The sequence below is a fragment of the Urocitellus parryii genome, chromosome 6 (assembly GCF_045843805.1).
Source record: "Urocitellus parryii isolate mUroPar1 chromosome 6, mUroPar1.hap1, whole genome shotgun sequence".
In the NCBI taxonomy this organism is placed as follows: Eukaryota; Metazoa; Chordata; class Mammalia; order Rodentia; family Sciuridae; genus Urocitellus; species Urocitellus parryii.
Genome location: NC_135536.1, coordinates 152,511,405 through 152,529,306, shown reverse-complemented (window position 1 = coordinate 152,529,306; position 17,902 = coordinate 152,511,405). Strand labels below are relative to the sequence as shown.

At 41.4% G+C, this 17,902-nt stretch overlaps 2 protein-coding genes across 2 annotated transcripts; one reads left to right on the top strand and one right to left on the bottom strand.

The window, feature by feature from the left end:
• The first annotated feature begins 2,839 nt into the window (after window positions 1-2,839).
• On the top strand, window positions 2,840-7,589 carry Cstl1 (cystatin like 1). Its single transcript, XM_026393066.1, has 3 exons — window positions 2,840-3,058; window positions 6,036-6,146; window positions 7,506-7,589. The coding sequence occupies exons 1-3, from the start codon at window positions 2,840-2,842 to the stop codon at window positions 7,587-7,589; spliced, it is 414 nt and encodes a 137-aa protein (XP_026248851.1).
• A 4,930-nt stretch (window positions 7,590-12,519) lies between these two features.
• On the bottom strand, window positions 12,520-16,220 carry Cst11 (cystatin 11). Its single transcript, XM_026393021.1, has 3 exons — window positions 15,999-16,220; window positions 14,996-15,100; window positions 12,520-12,603 (listed from the first exon to the last, which is right to left on the bottom strand). Exons 1-3 carry the CDS (start codon window positions 16,218-16,220, stop codon window positions 12,520-12,522), a joined length of 411 nt encoding a protein of 136 aa, XP_026248806.1.
• Window positions 16,221-17,902: the final 1,682 nt, after the last annotated feature.

Below are 17,902 nucleotides of genomic sequence, written 5' to 3'. Positions count from 1 at the left end.
TATGGAGTATAACTTTTCATACTCCAGGTTGTACTCAATGTAGAGTTACATTGGTTTGTAATCATATATGCACATAGGAAATAAATGTCTGATTCATTTACTATTTTTCCTATTCCTATTCCCCCTCCCCTCCCTTCATTCTCCTTTGTCTAATCCAAAGTACTTCTATTCTCCCCACCGCCCCTTATTGTGAGTTAGAATCCACATATTACAAAGAACATTCATTCAGCCTTTGTTTTTTTGGGGATTGACTTATTTCACTTAGCATGATAATTTCCAGTTCCATTCATTTATCAGCAAATGACATAATTTCATTTCTCTTTATCGTTGAGTAATATTTTATTGTGTGTATATACTGTATTTTCTTTATTCATTCATCTATTGAAGGGTACCTAGGTTGGTTCCATAATTTAGCTATTGTGAATTGAACTGCTATAAACATTGATGTGGCTGTGCCACTGTAATATGCTGATTTTAAGTCCTTTGAGTATACACCAAGGAGTGGGATAACTGGGTCACATGGTGGCTCCATTCCAAGTTTCCTGAGGAATCTTCATACTGCTTTCCATAATGGTTGCACTAATTTACAGTCTCATCAGCGATGTACGAGTGTTCCTTTTCTCCTATATCCTCTCCAACATTTATTGTTGCTTATATTCTTGATAATTGTCATTCTTACTGGAATGAGATGGAATTTCAGTGTAGTTTTAATTTGCATTTCTCTAATTGCTAGAGATGTTGAATATATTTTCATATATTTATTGACCGATCTTATTTCTTTTTCTGTGAAGTATATGTTGAGTTCTTTTGCCCATTTATTGACTGGGTTATTTGTATTTTGGGTTAAGTTTTTTGAGTTCTTTATATATTCTGGAGATTAATGCTCTATCTGAGGTTCAGGTGGCAAAGATTTTCTCCCATTCTGTAGTCTCTCTTCACTTCCTGGATTGTTTCCTTTGCTGTGAAGAAACTTAGTTTGATTCCATCCCAATTATTGATCATTGAGTTTATTTCTTGATCTTGAGCAGTCTTGTTAAGGGAATTGATTCCCAAGCTGACATGATATAGATTTGTGCCTACTTTTTGTTCTGTTAGGCACAGGGTCTCTGGTCTAATGCCTAAGTCTTTGATCCACTTAGAGTTGCTAACTCCCATATTTCTTAAGCAGATTTGTTTTTAATACTTTTAGCTTCATGTTCATGGGTTTTCTTATACAACTCACTGAATTTTAATTGTCCTCTCTGAGGTCTACAGTTCATCAGATGCATCCCCGATTTCTAGAGCATGCTGAGATCACCCAGATCTGAGATAGGTGAGATAGATAGCCTCACATATTATTTGGAATCTTTTTGCATCTATTTTCCAGTAGTTGTCTTCTGCTCTGGCTCAAGGAATTCCAAAGCTTCCATTTCCACTGGCTGGATATGTCCTAGCAAGACAGGCTCCAGGGTCAAGGGTGGATATTGTAATGGTCCTGGAAGGATTTTCACAATGGAGGGTGGCCTGGTTCAGGGGCTAGGAGGTCCACAGATCACAAACATAAGTGTGTGCATTCAGAGCCAGAGAAAAAATCATATAGATGTTTTCTGAACACCCCCACAAAAGCCTGACTTGGGATCAGGTTCTTTACCTTTATCTACTTAGTCACCCATGAGTCCTTTCTCTATTCTCGTGTTACAGACAAAGAAATAGAGGCTCAGGGAGATGAAATAACATTCCCAGAATCCCTAGTATGAGACTTTAGTCCAGGAAAATTGGATAATGACACTTGTGCTTCCCCTGCCATATCATGCTGATTCTTACAGATCAATAGTTTTATTTAGTTTTGGACATTTTAACTTTTATTTTGGAATAATTTCAGTATTCCAAAGAAGTTGCAAAAATAACATAAAGCCTTGTCCTATATCCTTCATGTCCCCAAATGTTAACATTTTAAAATCGCAGTACAATGATGAAAACTAAGAAGTTAGCAAATGACAACACTATTAACTATTTCACAGTTTTCATTCACATTTTATCAATTATCCCATAAGCATTCTTTTTTTTTTTTGGAGAATCCTGTTCAAGTCTCACATTAATAAATGTTTTAAAACTAAGATGTTCATTTGGGCTTCTGGGTGCAGGAAAATTTTAGGGCTCTGTAGGATTAATTTCTTAATGTGGCCCACATATTATTCTTCCCTCATAGGGAGGGTAGGATTATGTCACAAAACTCCATTGGGGATGGCAAGAGTCAGTGCCAGGGCCTGCAGGTACAGTTAGACTTAATAGGCAGAAATCTGTGACAACTGCGTGGCAAGGAAAACCTGTCTTTAGAGGAAGCACACAGAATAGTTGATGGCTTGGTAAGACTTTGGGAACCCAAGGTAGGTATGTAGAATGTACTACTCCTCTTTAAATGTAACTGATTCCTTATATCTCAGTTTCTCCTTGTTAAATGTAACTGATTCCTTATATCTCAGTTTAAATATTACCCTTCTATGTCAGTTGTTATTGAATAACACTGTCCTGGTCTATGCTGGAGTTTTCTTGCATGTAGGCAAGGAAGGAGGCTTTTATACCTCAGGTTTTTGGAAACTTCCCTTGCCTGGACTGTGTGTTGTAAATGGGTAGAAAACTGACTGGTGTGGGCTGAGAAGCCCTTCAGGGAGATTTCCTTGGCTGGCCTCCTTCAGGACCTGAGAAGGACAAGGCCTGGGTCTTGATTTGTGTTTAAATGCCGGCAAACCATCTTTCAGGAAAGGCTGTTGGTGAGATCCACCTTGGAAGAGCAAGAGAATTGCAAGACGCTGGGTACCCTCACCTGTGCCAATTGAGAGGAGGTTTCTGAGGCTGAAAAATGGGCCTCAGAGCCTGGAGGACTCCCCTGCTATTGCTGGTTGGCGTGGTGGTGGTAGCTGTACTCGGTCACTTTGAAAGGTGGGAGGGCTTCCAGAATGTGTCCATGAGCAAGAACAATAGGAACTCAACACTCAGCTTCTTCATTGATTCCTACAACAACGCCAGCAATGATACCTACTTATTTCGAGTACGGAAGCTTATTCGAAGTCAGATGCAGGTTTGTGCCTTGGTTTCTCCAGACATTTTCAGGGCCCCCATTCTTGTATTCGCCAACACATAGGCCTTCTGATGAGGCTCCCAAAAGAAGCAAAAGACAGTGACTCCAAGTGGGGAGCAGCTTCACTTGGAATGGGTGCCTTTTAGTTGTTTACCTTAGTCATGCTTTCAAAATACTTGTCTGAGGACTGGAGTCAACCCTCACTCACTCCCTTACTCTTGGTCAAAAGCAACATGTCCACTGAGGTTCCCTACTGCTCTTTCCATATGATAATAAATAAGGATGTTCCTGTTTTTTAGAAGCGTTTCATTTGGCAAATGCAAACATTCTACAGGTCTCTTCTTCCCCTAAGTAGTTTTTCAGTGTCTAGGGTTGTAGAATTTCAGATTGGGTTTTCTGTGTTCTAGAATCACAGAAGTCTTTTTGAGACAGGAAAGGTGGGAGAGGTGGGAGATAGACTTCAATTACATTGCCTCCTGTTTACAAGGTTTTAAAAATATAACAATTGAAAGATGATAAAGTAAAAGGATGTTGTTTGAAAGCCACTTTTATTGGTGTAACCTTCGCTCAAGTTCAGATGATAAATTATGTAACTTAGGACAAAGACAGTACGAGGTCTTAATTTAGCCAGATTGGGAAAAACTAATTGATTAAGGGAAAGATCTCTAGCCAGAGAGAAATGCAAGCATTTGGTAGAGGGAAGATTAGCCAGGCAGAAAGGCAGGGTGTTGTGGTGGGCAGTGTTAGTGTGATACACAGGCGGTCCTCTTATCACAGCGTCGACATTCCTGCGGGTCTCTGTCAATTACATGCTTCTACCACCAGATGGTAGTGTTCTCATTTAACTTGTTGTCTTGGATCAGTTTCCCAAGGATAAAACCAAGATTCCAAATCCTGACTTGTGAGATCAATCCATGATCAACAGTTAACTGTTAAAGAAGACTTTCTAAACAATCTTTCTGAACAAATTTCTAATGTCATTCAAAATGATAAGCAACAGAACAGGTTTGCCTCTTGATAGCTGGGTGATCTTGAAGACAGGTCTCTGGGCAGATTTGATTTGAATACCCCTGACTATGAGTATCCCAATACTTTACAGTATTATAGCAGGTTGGTATGAAGGGTTGCCTGGGTCTGAGCCCCAGGTATCCTTTCTGGTTTTGACACTTAGCTCTTCCCAACTGTGGGCTTTTAGTCAAGTGTCATCTCAACTCTGCCATTATCAGTCTCCTCACCTGCAAAGTGGGTCAGAATAAGAGGGAAATACTTAGCACAGTGTTGACATCTAGTAGCACTTGTAAAAACATTTGCTGTTATTACAACCATTTCTTAAAAATCAAGGCTAAGGGGCTGTGGCTGTGGCTCAGTGGTAGAGCGCTCATCTAGTGCATGCAAAGCCCTGGGTTCGATCCTTAGCACCACATAAAAATAAATAAATAAGGCAAAGGTAAAAAAAAAAATCAAGGCTAACTGAATAATACTTCACACACTGGATTGTTAGTTAAATATATGACCAGAATTGTAATTTTTTCCTATATACAGAGAATATGATGGTCAGGGTGACAGTGTTTGGACAGCCCTGCAAGAGGCCAACTCATAGTTGGAACTGCCGTTTGATGACCAGCAGAGGAGCATCTGTACTCTGGGGTGTTTCAGTGAATATTGGAGCTGGGGGTCACAGTATTTCTTTAGGCCGATATACTTGAGGCCCTGCCCCGAAATTTTCTAGCGGAGTCTTCCAGGAGCAGAATGGACATGCCCTGCTTCTACAACCCCAGAGAACATCAAGTTATTTCATTTGATTTGACCACTGACATTTGGAAAAGAAAGCAGGGGACTCCTTGTAGCATTTTCCCTTACCAATTCAGAGCTCTTTAATAACCTGGGGAATCCAGCTCAGTTCCCAACAGGAAACAATAATCATGTAACTCTACAGGCCTCAATGTCTCATTTGCAAAGTAGATTAGAGTTTTTCTTCTGAGTGTGGGATCTCCCTGTCCACAAAGACCTTTCTTAACCATCCTCCCTTTAGTCTTCACAGGGTTAGACTTGATCATGAGTAAAAGAAGACAAAGGACAACCATAGGAAATGGCCGTGACTTTGCCTTCCCGGTAGCTCACATATTTACCACATTCTCTTCCTTCATTCTTGTACACCCCAGAAAACAACGGATTCAGGGAGTTGGAAGGATCATCCAAGTTTAGAGATCTTAGGAGATAAAGCCAGATCTCCAATCTTCTCTTCTCTGGCTCTCCCAACTCCATAGCTGCTCCAGAGTAATGTTCCAGATACTTTACTGAAATATTAAATAATTTATAATTTTAAAAAATTTAAAATGTATTTTGAATGCATTAAGTGAATTGCATGCTTCCCTTTAGTGCACATAACTAACTCCACAAGAAAGCATAATGGTTATTTGGACTCTGTAAGTGAAGGAAATGAGGCTGTTAAGTAACTTACTCAAGGTCACAGAGTCAGTAAATGGGGAGTGCATGCCCCAAATCAATTTTGATTCTGAAATCCATTTTTAGCTATGTGCTAAACTCTCTCTCTCTCTTCAGATTGACCAGGCAGGAAGGGGAGGTTAGGTGGGGAGGAAATGGCTGTAGGGACTGGGAGGACACAAATGAGACACTGGCTCTCTGCATTATGAAGATGGTATGTGACCACTGGGGAGTGGTTTGTGGTTGCTAGGCAACCCAGCTTGCTGCCACTTCCTTTGTCCTGAATATGGATGGGAAACAGAAGATAAGCAATCTATAGCTGATCCAGGGGCCAGGAATTGGGGGCTCACCAGGAACCTTGGGTACTACTGAGACTTGTTAAGCCAAGAGGAAGAAAGGAGCTGAGTTTTGGATGGGTGAGCTATGGGAACAGGAATTGTGGCTCTGGGGATTCAATCCTAGTTCTATCCCTTCTTGGACAGTCTCAGTCATTGGATGTATAGAGTTGAAACTAACAGTTGCTTCTCATCAGCTGACAACAGGAGTGGAGTATTTGCTTACTGTGAAGATCAGCAGGACCAAATGCAAAAGGAATGAAACAAAAACTACTGACTGCCCCCTGCAAAAAAAGAAGCTGAAAAAGGTATGTGATGGGAGTCTTTTGAGAGGGACCTGAGATCAAAGAGGAGGTGGAATGAACATTTTATTTATTTATTACTTTTTAGTGCATTACAGTTATACATAATAATGAGGTTCATTTTGACATATTCATCAATGCATATAACATAACTTGCTCTATCTCAATCCCCCAGTATTTCCTCTTTCCCTATCTTCATCCCTTCCCTGATCCCCTTCCTCTACTCTATTCTCTTCCTCTTATTTATTTATGTATTGTTGCATTATAGTTATATATACACAATTGGAATGCACTCTGATATATTCATACAGGGTCAACTTCATTTCTCAGTGCTTCCCTTTTCCTCTCCTCCCTCCTGGCTCCCTACTTCTACTGTACTTCTATTTTCATGAGATTCCTTTAAAAATTTCTCTTTTCTCTCTAGTTTCTATGTACAAGAGAAAATATTTGACTCTTGACTTTCTAAGTCTGGTTTATTCCACTTAGCACGATGTTCTCTAATTCCTTTAATTTACTTGCAAATGACATAATTTTATTCTTCTTTATGGCTGAGCAGAACTCCATTATGCATGTATGTCTCATTTTCTTTATCCATTTGTCTATTAATGGGCACCTAGGTTGGTTCCATAGCTTGGCCATTGTGGATCATGCTTCTATAAATATTGGTGTGCATACATTACTACATTGTGCTGATTTTAGTTTGGAAATGAACATTTTGAAATGCACTCATTGGATGTTGGCAGCTTTTCCAGCTGTGAGGATCCTGCTGGTTAGGATGCAGCCCTGGGGCTGCCTAACACCTCCTGAGACACCTGGAAGAGGGAGGAAGACTCTTTGATTAGGTAGTCTTTCTACTGGGCAGCATATTATGGCCCAGGCCTTCTGTCACCTGGCCTCCACTCCCACCTGCCTAGCCCTCTCAGAAAGCAGTGTTTCCTTTTCCTTGGGGCCCTTGTTCAAGTCTGGACTCTTACTTTCCAAGTTGCTGAGGATTGTCCAATCTCCTCCTTGTCTTCCAAGTTATGCCTGTCCCTTTCTGCTTTTCCTGGTCCCTAAGTTCGTCCCTTCTTCAAGCTGGCAGATATGAGAATCTCTCCCTGTGCCTGGGTGTAGGTGTACGAGTGGAGGACAGGAACATTGTCATTGCCTCTTGCCATCATTCCTGGATCCTGCCGGGTTATGGGCTCCAGGTGCACCTGCTATGGGCCCCCAATGGCTAGACTGGTGTCCCTCCCTTTTAGTGCCACCAGCTGACTGTAGACAGTTACTCCCTGGCCCACCAGGGCCTGAGGGGCAGGAGCCTTCTGTTTGCCCTTGAAAACTATTTCCTCTGTAGCTGATTGTATGTTTTTTTCCCTTTCACAGACTTTGATTTGCCAATCTTTGATATACACAGTGCCCTGGGTGCAGTATTACCAGCTCTGGAACAGCTCTTGTCTGGAGAAATGAGCTTTTGTGCAAATATCTTCGATGAGTCCTTTAATGGCTACACTGTGCATCAGCTGCTATAAAGTTCTAAAAGGCATTGTGTCCTTCACTGGGGTCTCATTACACCCACATGCATGCTCACTCACCCTTACTACCTAGACTTTCAATGACGCCCACATTAATACACCCACCTACACACACAATCTCACTACTTGCAGACACATGGACATACTTGTACATATTCACACATACCTTCACACTCTCACCCCTACACTCATACCTTCGTTTATATGACTCACACATATTCCGTGGTCTTTAGGGTCTGGTGCAGTGGTCTTTGAGGGAACCTTGCCATTCTTTACCTCAGCCCACCTCTTCTGACTATTCTGGATTCAGGAACATCCCCAACCTCTGTTCCAAGCATGGGGTAGCCCTGTGTTCTCCCTGTACACACACCACACCATGACTCACACTGCATGTGTGTCTCAGGTCCCCAGGAGCAAACTAGGTTGGGTGATTCATTAGAGGTCTCAGAGGACTAGTGTACAGTCATACTCAGGACAAAAAGCAAAACAAAATCATTAGAAAGAAAAGGTGCATGCATGGGTGAAGTCTACACAAACCAGGTGGAAGCTTGCAAAATCCTCTCCCAGTGCCATCACATGGGGACAGGCTTAATCCCCAGCATTGAGCTGTGATGGCACTTATGAAATGTCATGTCCCAGAGAAGCAGGTTAGAGATCAGTGCCCATGGTTTTTGTTGGGAACTGGTCCCAACCTCTGAGTATGTCAAAATTCTAGACTCCCAGGAGAGTAGATGTTCAGCATAGACCTCATGGTCTATACAGACAGTCTGGACACACTGAGGCCCTCTGCTCAGGTAGGGAGAATTGGCATCACTGGGGGGAAACTGTTTACCCTTTATGTCTTCAGACTTTAGCCAAAGTCAGACTTCCCAGCATCCTTTCTAAGAATGACAGTTCAGGGGTCTGGTTTGCCTCTGAGCACCCAACATTTACAGTGGACTTATCTCAGTGGGCTTCTCCCTCCTATAACTCCTGTAGAGAAGGTACTTGCTAGCCCCAACCTGGGGCTGAGAGCAAGCCAAGTGTACCACATGACTCTGTGGTCTTCTCTCCTGCCCCAGACACAGAGTATTGCCAGAGAGGCCTGGGGGAGAAAAGGGGATGGAGGAAAAGAGGAAAAGCTGGTGAAATCATTGTGCAAAGGTCAGAAGCATCCTGCCATGCAAATCTAATGCCATGGGGGGCAAACCGGGTGCCACTCACAGGCCTGCTGCTCTCGCCATCTAATTCAATCATCATGACAAACCTATGAAATGGCTTTCCAAGGAGATTTCCTCCATGATGCAAATGAGGAACCTCCAAAAGCAACCTCTGTCTCGATTCTAACACCCTGCCTTGGTTGAGATAACTGATTAAATTTTTAGAGATGATTTATGCAGTATCTATTCTCTTGTTTTTTGGTTTCTTTCATTCAATATATATTTTGCAGGTGTTTGTACTTACAGTTCACTTTTATTATGGAGTAGAATTCCATTACACAAACAAATCACAATTTATTTTCTGATAATGAATTTTTTAGTAGTTTTCAACTTATAAGGATAATAGCTACTTGCAATAAACATACATGTATGTATGTATGGTGGACATGTATACTTGTTTCTGTTAGTATGTGCCTATAAGTCGAACTGGTTATTATCAGGATGCGCGTGTATTCAGCCTTTAACAGTTTTTGCTCAATACCTGTTTGTAAAGTTTTTTCTTTGATTGCCTTTTTAATATTACTTAGTGGTTGATTTAAGCCTCTAAGACCTATTTATTTTGTATCTTTCATTTACATGGTTGGTCTAATTGTTCCATTTCTGTTTTTGTTTTATATAATTCCATATTAGCTCTCTATTCTTTTTATAATGTTTTACTAAACTTTATGACATTGATTTGAACATTCAAAAGTGAGCTTTCCCTGCCCAACCTGCCCACCTTGCTTTTTTATTATTGGCAGACAGGAAGGGTTGGGCATAAGCAGACCGCTGTGAGGCAAAGGGCCTGTGGTCTCTTACTGGGTATCCAGAAGCAGCACAGCAGGGCTCCCTGGGATGGCATGGGTCTGATATCTGGATTGTGGTGGTAGTTACACAAATGTACACATGTAACAAAATGACAAACATACACTGTACTAATGTCAACTTCCTAGTTATGATTTTTTTCTATTATATAAACTATAACTACCAGGGATAACTAGATGAAGGGTCCAGGGAACTTTTCTGAATTATCTTTGTAATTTCCTATAAAAATACAATAAATGAGAAAAAATAGTTTAAAAAGAATCTTCAAATATGGGCTGAAAAATCCAAGAGATTAATGGGCATGAATGTCCCATCTCTTTTTTTCCCCCCAAAGGTAATAATCCCTGCCTTGGGGACAAAATAGCCAAAATACCTGAAGAGCATTAGTTACTGATTGATATTAAATTACTATCACTGCTACTGCCTATTACTAGCTAGCATTCGTTTGAATACCTGCCTTGTGTTAGAACATGGTATTATGCAATTTATGTACATTATCATCTTTAATCTTTGTAACTGTTTCATGAAGTAGGTCCTGCTTTTTTCAAACTTGCTGATATTTTAGGTTAGGATCATCCCAGATTGTTGGCAGAGGGGAATCTCACCTAGGTCCCACATGAAACAGGGCCCTGAACCTTCCAGAATTTTGATAGAGAGTAGAAGCTAAAGTTTCTGTTATGTGAGAGGTCCCAGCTATCCTGTTGTGGCTAGTATGCCTCACAGTTTACAATGCATATGTGCAAGGAACATTCTGCTGGTACTCTGCTGTATCCTTTCAGCCTTTCTCTCTGTGCATGCCAGGTCAACTTCCAAGTGCCAGCACCTGTACCCCTTTATCTGCAGGTACTCTCTGCTGTTTGCTGTGCTCTGGAGCAACCAGGCCAGAAATACTAGGGAATTAATGCCCTCTAGGAGCTACCCTCAACAAATACTGACTGGAACCATTGGATAATATCCCAGTTCCTAACTTCCAACTTCCTTAGATGAATGTTCTGTGTTGTGTGTGTGTGTGTGTGTGTGTGTGTGTGTGTGTGTTTTCAGCCTTTGCTAGAGGCTTGGGCATTAGATATTCCTTTCTACTGGATGTGAAGAGGACAAAGGTGATCCCACTGAGTTGCTGGCAGCTCTCCTGAGACCATATGGAAGAAGTGAAGTGGGAGGAGCCTGCTGACAATGTTTGAGGCCTTGAGTCAAACCATCGGGTGGGGGGGACATTTATGCCCCACCGTTGTCGAGCCATCATGAAAAGTGCTATGATTTGAATATGGTTTCTTTCCTCCTAAACTTCTATTGACATTTAATCACCATTGTGAGGTATTAAAAGGATCATTTCAGACTTTTGAGAGGTGGTTAGGGCTCTGCTCTCATGAATGGATTAATCCATACATGTGATTAACAGATTAATCCATTCACATGATTAAAGGAATAATTCATTCACATGATAAATAGATTAGCGGGTTCATGAGTTAGTGGGTTATCTTGAGAGTGGCTCTGCTATAGCGTACTCTATAGCTTTCACCATGTGATACCCTATGCCCCCTCCAGGTGTTGCCAGTAGGGGGGGGGTCATCACCAGATCATGTCTTTTGATCTTGGAACAGAAACACAAGTCAAAATTTGCCTTTTTTTTTTAAATAACATACCCAATCTATGATATTGAAATATTAGCAACAGAAAACAGACTGAGACAGAAAGCATATCTCCTTTAAAATGGCATTCCTGATTTTTTCCCTGCCTTGATCCTTCCTTTCCTGGCAGAATTAATCTGTCTATGTGGGAAAAATAAAATGGGCATTGTATCCCATTTCCTCTTCCAACAGGGAGCATATATTCCTTTGCTCCTACAGCAGGAATACTACAGAATTCATGGAAAGACCAGCTCTGATCCAGTGTTGCTGGTGTTATGGGGCAGAAGTCTAATTATGGAGTTTGGTGGTAGAAAGTACACTTGCAGGTGAAAATGAGGTAGGTACATCTATCTCTCAATCTAGAGCTAATCAATAACAAAAGTCTCATATTTCTTTATTGTGGTTTTTCTCCTTCTTTCACACATTTTTTTGTTTGGTACTAGAGATTGAACCTAGGGGTTCTTAACCACTGAGCCACACCCCCAGCCCTTTTTTTATTTTAAGACAGGGTCTTTCTAAGTTGCTTAGGGCCTTACTAGGTTGCTGAGGCTGGCTTTGAATTTGTGATTCTCCTGCCTCAGCCTTCTGAGCTGCTGGAATTATAGGCATGTGCCCCTCTGCCTGGCTCTCTTTTTTCACATTTCAGGTGAGGACAGGGGTGCTCTTCACTAGGCTCCTCAGAGATTCCGTTATGAGACACACTTGCAAATATCCCTGGGCTGTTGATTCAAGTTACTTGAGGGCTGGGGATGTGGCTCAAGCGGTAGCGCACTTACCTGCCATGGATGCGGCCCGGGTTCGATCCTTAGCACCACATACAAACAAAGATGTTGTGTCTGCTGAAAACTAAAAAATAAATATTAAAAAATTCTCTCTATCTTAAAAAAAGCTACTTGAAACATTTTCCCTTCTGTTTAATCTCCTTATCTTTTCCATCTTATTTTAAAATCTAAAGACTCCTGCTTGATATAAGGATAAGGCTGAAATTCTTTTGTCAGGCAAGGCAGAAGAAATTATTCGTATTACTTCATTTGGACCCCAAAATTGTCCTGGTCTAGCAGACTCTCCACATCATATTACTATGAGCTGAAGAATTTAAGAAAAAGAGAAGTAGAGTCACAACCATGAAGACCATTAAAGGAAACAGGTTGACAAATATTTATTGTCTACTGAAGATTACTGTTGGTTTCTGGACCTTTGAATACAGTAACCACAGGTGTGTGCTCCAGGACATTCAGATGTTGCTGCAGTTTTTGCCCAGAATTTTGTACGTTTCAGTCCAGGGTATAACAAACACCGAGAAGTAGCAGTGGATTTTCTAAAACAAAAAAACAAAACCAGTACTTAAGGAGATTAACATGCAAAGTGAAATTTACATGCCAGGGAGAAAGAAGGGGATATAAGATATAAGGACAGGGAAAACAACACCACCTTGTCGGGTCTCACAACTAAACACTCAAGGTCACTCCAGGTGAACTGGGCTGCATGAAATAATCACACAGAGACAGACAAATACCTTTTTATTTGGGTCCTGTGATGGTTCCTCCGACCTTAGGGGTCCATGGAAAGAGAGAGAGGAGCACGTGCTGAACCGTTTTATTGGGATGAAGCCATTCAAATGAGGCAAGGGATAGGATTACAAGGGAACAGGTGAGTGTAGCTCAACCCCTCTGGGTGCCGCCTACTCCTAGGGCCACTCCCAGGGCCACACCTTATTATCCACACAAGGGAAAAGCGTGAGTCAAGAGTCATGACACTACGGTGTCAGACTACAGTGATCTTTCAGATCCCCGTGGTGCATCAGGACTTAAAGGTGTGTGCATTTGGAGTGGTTCCCACACCGCCTCTCTAATCCAGATCTGTTTTTATATTCTTGATTTTAGTCATTTGATAGTCATATTGCTGGAATTATTTCAGAAAACATCCATTTATGATCAAATTTGAAGAATAAAAATGAAGTGTTTGCCCAGCCATTGTTCACCATAGGAATCACTGATTGTTTTTCCTTTTCATTTTTACTCGTGGTTTTTACTCTATACCTTCTCTTACTTGGCCTCCATTGATTCCCTTTCTTCCTTTTCTTCTCTCTCCCTCCCTTCCTTCCAATCATTTATATCCTTCCATTCATCTACCCATCTGTTTATCCATTCATTCATACAAACACACTTGCAATTCCATTCAATGTCCATTCATTTTCCTTCCTTCCATCTATGCATCTAACTTCCTTCCTTTCACCCAATCCATCTATCTTGGTTTCCTTAATTTGTCCATCCATCCATCTATGCATATCGTTATTTTCTCCTTGCTTTCTTTTTATTATTTCCCAAGTTTCTCTTATTTTTTACTCCATTTTTATTCCATAATGAAAATCAATATTTTAAATATATTTTGCATATGATTGATTATTATTTTTTGGGAGGTCTGATTCTGTTTTTCCTGCTTTTCGCTTGGAAGCCTAGATGTAAAGGGTGAGGCTTACTTTTACATTTTTCTTAAAATAGAACTCAGCATACTAACTCCACCAATTCAGTCTCTCTAGTAAGAAAGTTTAATTTTTAAAAATTTGACTTTACTGTTAGATTAAATTATTCTTTACAGAAATTTTATGATCTTCCCCAGGGAAGAACCAAAGAAGACTTCCTTGCTAGATTTTGAAGAATTATACATGTAGAGCATGAGAAGGGAATCCAGGGATGGACACATTTCTGTGTTGAGAAACCTCAGACTATTATAACTAGGGTGACCACATAATTTATGAATCAAGCAAGGCCATGATATAAGCAAAAGGATATGCTATTAAATGATTATATTAAAAAGTTGTCATAAGTCAGGACTCTTCTAGGCAAGGAGGGATATACAATTATCCTAGATTTAATTCTTTTGGATGAGTAAGAGATCTGGAAGACTTCTGAGACAACCTTCCAGGTCTTTCTGTACAGAGAACTGACCCTAACTCTGCACACAGTAATGATGGTGTGGGCCAGTGACTGCCCAGTCTCCTTCAGGTACACAGTGCTAAGCAGGAATGAAGCATGCTGATGACTGAGCAGACTTTGGGGCAGGAGGCCACTCAGCATATCATACACACATGGGCTCATTCTCCCTAATCCAGCTCTGCCACTGGCCGAATTATTTTCAACTTGTTTTTTGGTCTTATGCTTGCCAAACACTGTTGGTTGAAAGGAAGAAGGACAGGAGCTCAGGAATTGCACATTCTTGGTGTGCAGATGTTCAGATATTCAGCAAGCGCTGGGTCCCTCTGGCTGCTAGAGTTTTACTAATAATTTGACTGTTTCCTGTCCCCCTGCAACTTAGACATCTCTACGGCTCCTCTGGACCCCTTCAGCCTCTTTATAATCCTTTCAGCAACCAAAGAGTGATACCTTGGTCATTCCCATCTTTGCTTTTTCTCTCTGAGAAAGAAGGTATTATTCATGCATTCTTTTCAAGCAAGCTTGAATGAATTTTTTTATATATTTATTTTTTAGCTTTAGGTGGACACAATATTTTTCTTTATTTTTGTGTGGTGCTGAGGATCGAACCCAGTGCCTCACGCATGCCAGGCTAGTGCGCTACTACTTGAGCCATATCCCCAGCCCCTCAAGCAAGCTTGAATGAATCCTAAATAGTTCTGCCCCAACCTCATCATACAGAAAAAATTAACATACTGAAAATGAATTCTCTCTACGTGAATGCGTTTTACCAAGTACCTTGTAAAGTTTCCCATTTTGAATTTCACAGTGGCCCATCTTTGGCTTCAGGCAGACAGTTCTCTGCATCTCCACATGTGCAAGGATCTCCATATGGTCGGTTATCTGTGGGCATCAAGAGACAAGGAGATTCAGAGCAACCTCTTCTCCCCTCTCTGCTGTTTCTGCGTACAGATATTCATTTATACTTTGTCCTAGACTGATTGATGGTCTCTTCTTGTGTGATGCCTTGCCTCTTTTTGTCATTCAAAGAGAATACACCAGAAGCCACAAGAAACACTATGTTTCTTGCTTCATAAGCAAAGTTCCCCATTGTATAATAGAAGTGATGCAAAGGGTTCAAGGCAGAAATCTGTAAAGTTTTTCTGGTAAGGGATAGAATGTAAACATTTTAGGCTTTGTGAGCTATCTAGTCTCTGCTACAACTTGTCAGTTGTGCCATGGAAGCATTACCACAGCCAGGTGGTATATATGTGTAGGTTTGGCTGGGCTTCAAAGCAACTCTATTTACAAATGCAGGCAGCAGGAGATTTGGCCCTTGGTGTATAAATTATTTTTTTTAGTATCTTTAAAGAACAACTTCATTCATTCTAGAGAATGTATATTTCTTTTAAAATGCCTGCTTCACGTGAATATACTGCACATACAACCAGAGATATGAAAAATTGTGTTCTATCAGTGTAATAAGAATTGTAATGCATTCTGCTGTTATTTATAAATAAAAATTAAAAGATTAATATGGATGAGGATTGAAACATTAGAATTATTCTGAAAGAACAAGCAATAATTGTTTTGCAATAATTGTTTTGCATTATCAAGTACCATCTATTGGCCCCACTTATGCCTAAATTTGGAGAAGGATCTCAGTGAGAAATAAAAAATTATATTGAAAAAAAAATGCCTGCTTCATGTGGCACTAGATTTCACTGGAGTAGGACACACCCTGTAGTATCAGTGGTCCCTGGAGGTTGGGTGTGGTGAGCAGAGGAAGCCACTCACTGACCTTCTTCTGGATCTTTAGGACTCGAAGGATCCTGAAGTTGTATGTGTCATCACTTTGCTTGTTGTATTCATTGTTGATGTACTTTAAGGTGTCTTCTACGAAGTTTTCCACTGCAGATGCTTCATGGATACTTATCAAGGATTTCTTTACTTGGTAGGTGAAGGCCACCAGGGACATTAGAATGGCCACCAGGAGCTGCGGAGACTGCCAGAGTCTGGCCATCCTCCTTTAGCTAGATAGGAACAGGAAAATCCCACTCCTTTCCCTCCCAGGAGCCAGCTATATCAGGCTGGCAGCCCCATCTGCCCTGGCTGGATTTAAAAGCCACCCATGGTGAACACCCACACTTCACCTCTCCTCCTCCTTTCTCTTGCCTGCTCTGGCAAGAGTGCAATGATTGGCAAGCTCACTCCACTTTCCGTCATTCTTTTCTTACAAGCTCTTGTTTTACACACACACACATACATACACACACACACACACACACACACACACACACTTTCTCTTTTGCAGCTGCTTCCTCAGCAATACACACTCTTCTGTGGACTTAGTACAATCTTAATGGAAGCCAGGCCAGGAGCCTTTGTCCCCTGAGCTCACTTGAGCATGTTCTGTAGGAAGTCTGGAGTACAGGAAATTATGAAGACATGAGGGTACTGGATTCCAGGAAGCAAGTCAACACCAGGTGGGCCTGGGAAGGAGGAGTCCCTGAAGGTAAGGTCTGTACAGAAAGCATTCTCCAAAGAACAAAGGAATAGGTGACCAGACAGAAGAGTGTGAAGTCAGAAAGGCTCACCTGTGAGGCCAATGGCACCTGTCCCCAAATCCATGTTTTGGAGGAGGATGGGGTGAGAAAGAGACCAAGAGAGAGGTTCTATATTCTCAGGTGGGAGATGCAAAAAGCTTTCTACATGGAAACTGCTCTCAGCAAGATAAGACCACATGGGAACCCCAAGCTTGGTGTCCAAGTGGAAAAGGAAGAAATCTTGTAGGAGAAGGCTGGCACTCATGTCACTGGCCCTCAGTGCAGGTGCCAGCTGGATGCACTGTTAGGTATTACTACTAAGAAAGCCTTTTGAGGTGTTATTTGGAAGGATATAATTCAATGATGTGTAGTGATGTTTCCTTCCTGTGTGTGGGAACCCAGGGGAGAATGTGGGTGAGTACAGGAAAGACCTACCTGGGAGGACAGGATGCCTGTTCCAAGTGTTGTTCTTAATGATCAGCTTGGTTTTCCCGTGGGTGGAAGGCCCCATGACAAGGAAACAGCATCTCTCTCCTAACACCTCCCACCTAGCCTTCCTTGCAGACACATATAGTAATCATCCACTTATCCACATTGATGTTAACACAGACACATGCCTGTCTTCAGGCATGCCACAGACAGGCACATGTGTCTTCACCCCTGTTCCACATACACACCTACACTCATACTGACACACACATACAAGTGCATATCTACACACAGACTTGTGCACCTACACCCTTGCTCCACATCCATATCTAAACTCACACTGACACACCCACACAGACATGGCCCATGTACACACCCACACTGACATACACAAGCACAAAAGATACACGGAGACACTCAACCACCTCAATCCCACTGTAATAGGTAAAAGGATCTTTGAATTAAATACAAAGGAGAGATGGTATCTTAGGGTGGTTTTGATTTGCATTTCTCTGACTGCTAGAGATGGTGAGCATTTTTTCATGTACTTGTTGATTGACTGTATATCCTCCTCTGAGAAGTGTCTGTTCAGATCCTTGGCCCATTTGTTGATTGGGTGATTTGTTATCTTATTGTCTAATTTTTTGAGTTCTTTGTATACTCTGGATATTAGGGCTCTATCTGAAGTGTGAGGAGTAAAGATTGGTTCCCAGGATGTAGGCTCCCTATT

Excerpts from the sequence above, each read along its gene's own strand:
- Cstl1 (XM_026393066.1), top strand. The coding sequence starts at position 2,840 with ATGGGCCTCAGAGCCTGGAGGACTCCCCTGCTATTGCTGGTTGGCGTG. Across the intron at positions 3,059-6,035 it reads TTATTCGAAGTCAGATGCAG|CTGACAACAGGAGTGGAGTA; the intron begins GTTTGTGCCTTG and ends GCTTCTCATCAG. Across the intron at positions 6,147-7,505 it reads AAAAAAAGAAGCTGAAAAAG|ACTTTGATTTGCCAATCTTT; the intron begins GTATGTGATGGG and ends TCCCTTTCACAG.
- Cst11 (XM_026393021.1), bottom strand. The coding sequence starts at position 16,220 with ATGGCCAGACTCTGGCAGTCTCCGCAGCTCCTGGTGGCCATTCTAATG. Across the intron at positions 15,101-15,998 it reads TCCTAAAGATCCAGAAGAAG|ATAACCGACCATATGGAGAT; the intron begins GTCAGTGAGTGG and ends TGATGCCCACAG. Across the intron at positions 12,604-14,995 it reads AAAATGGGAAACTTTACAAG|AAAATCCACTGCTACTTCTC; the intron begins GTACTTGGTAAA and ends TTTTTGTTTTAG.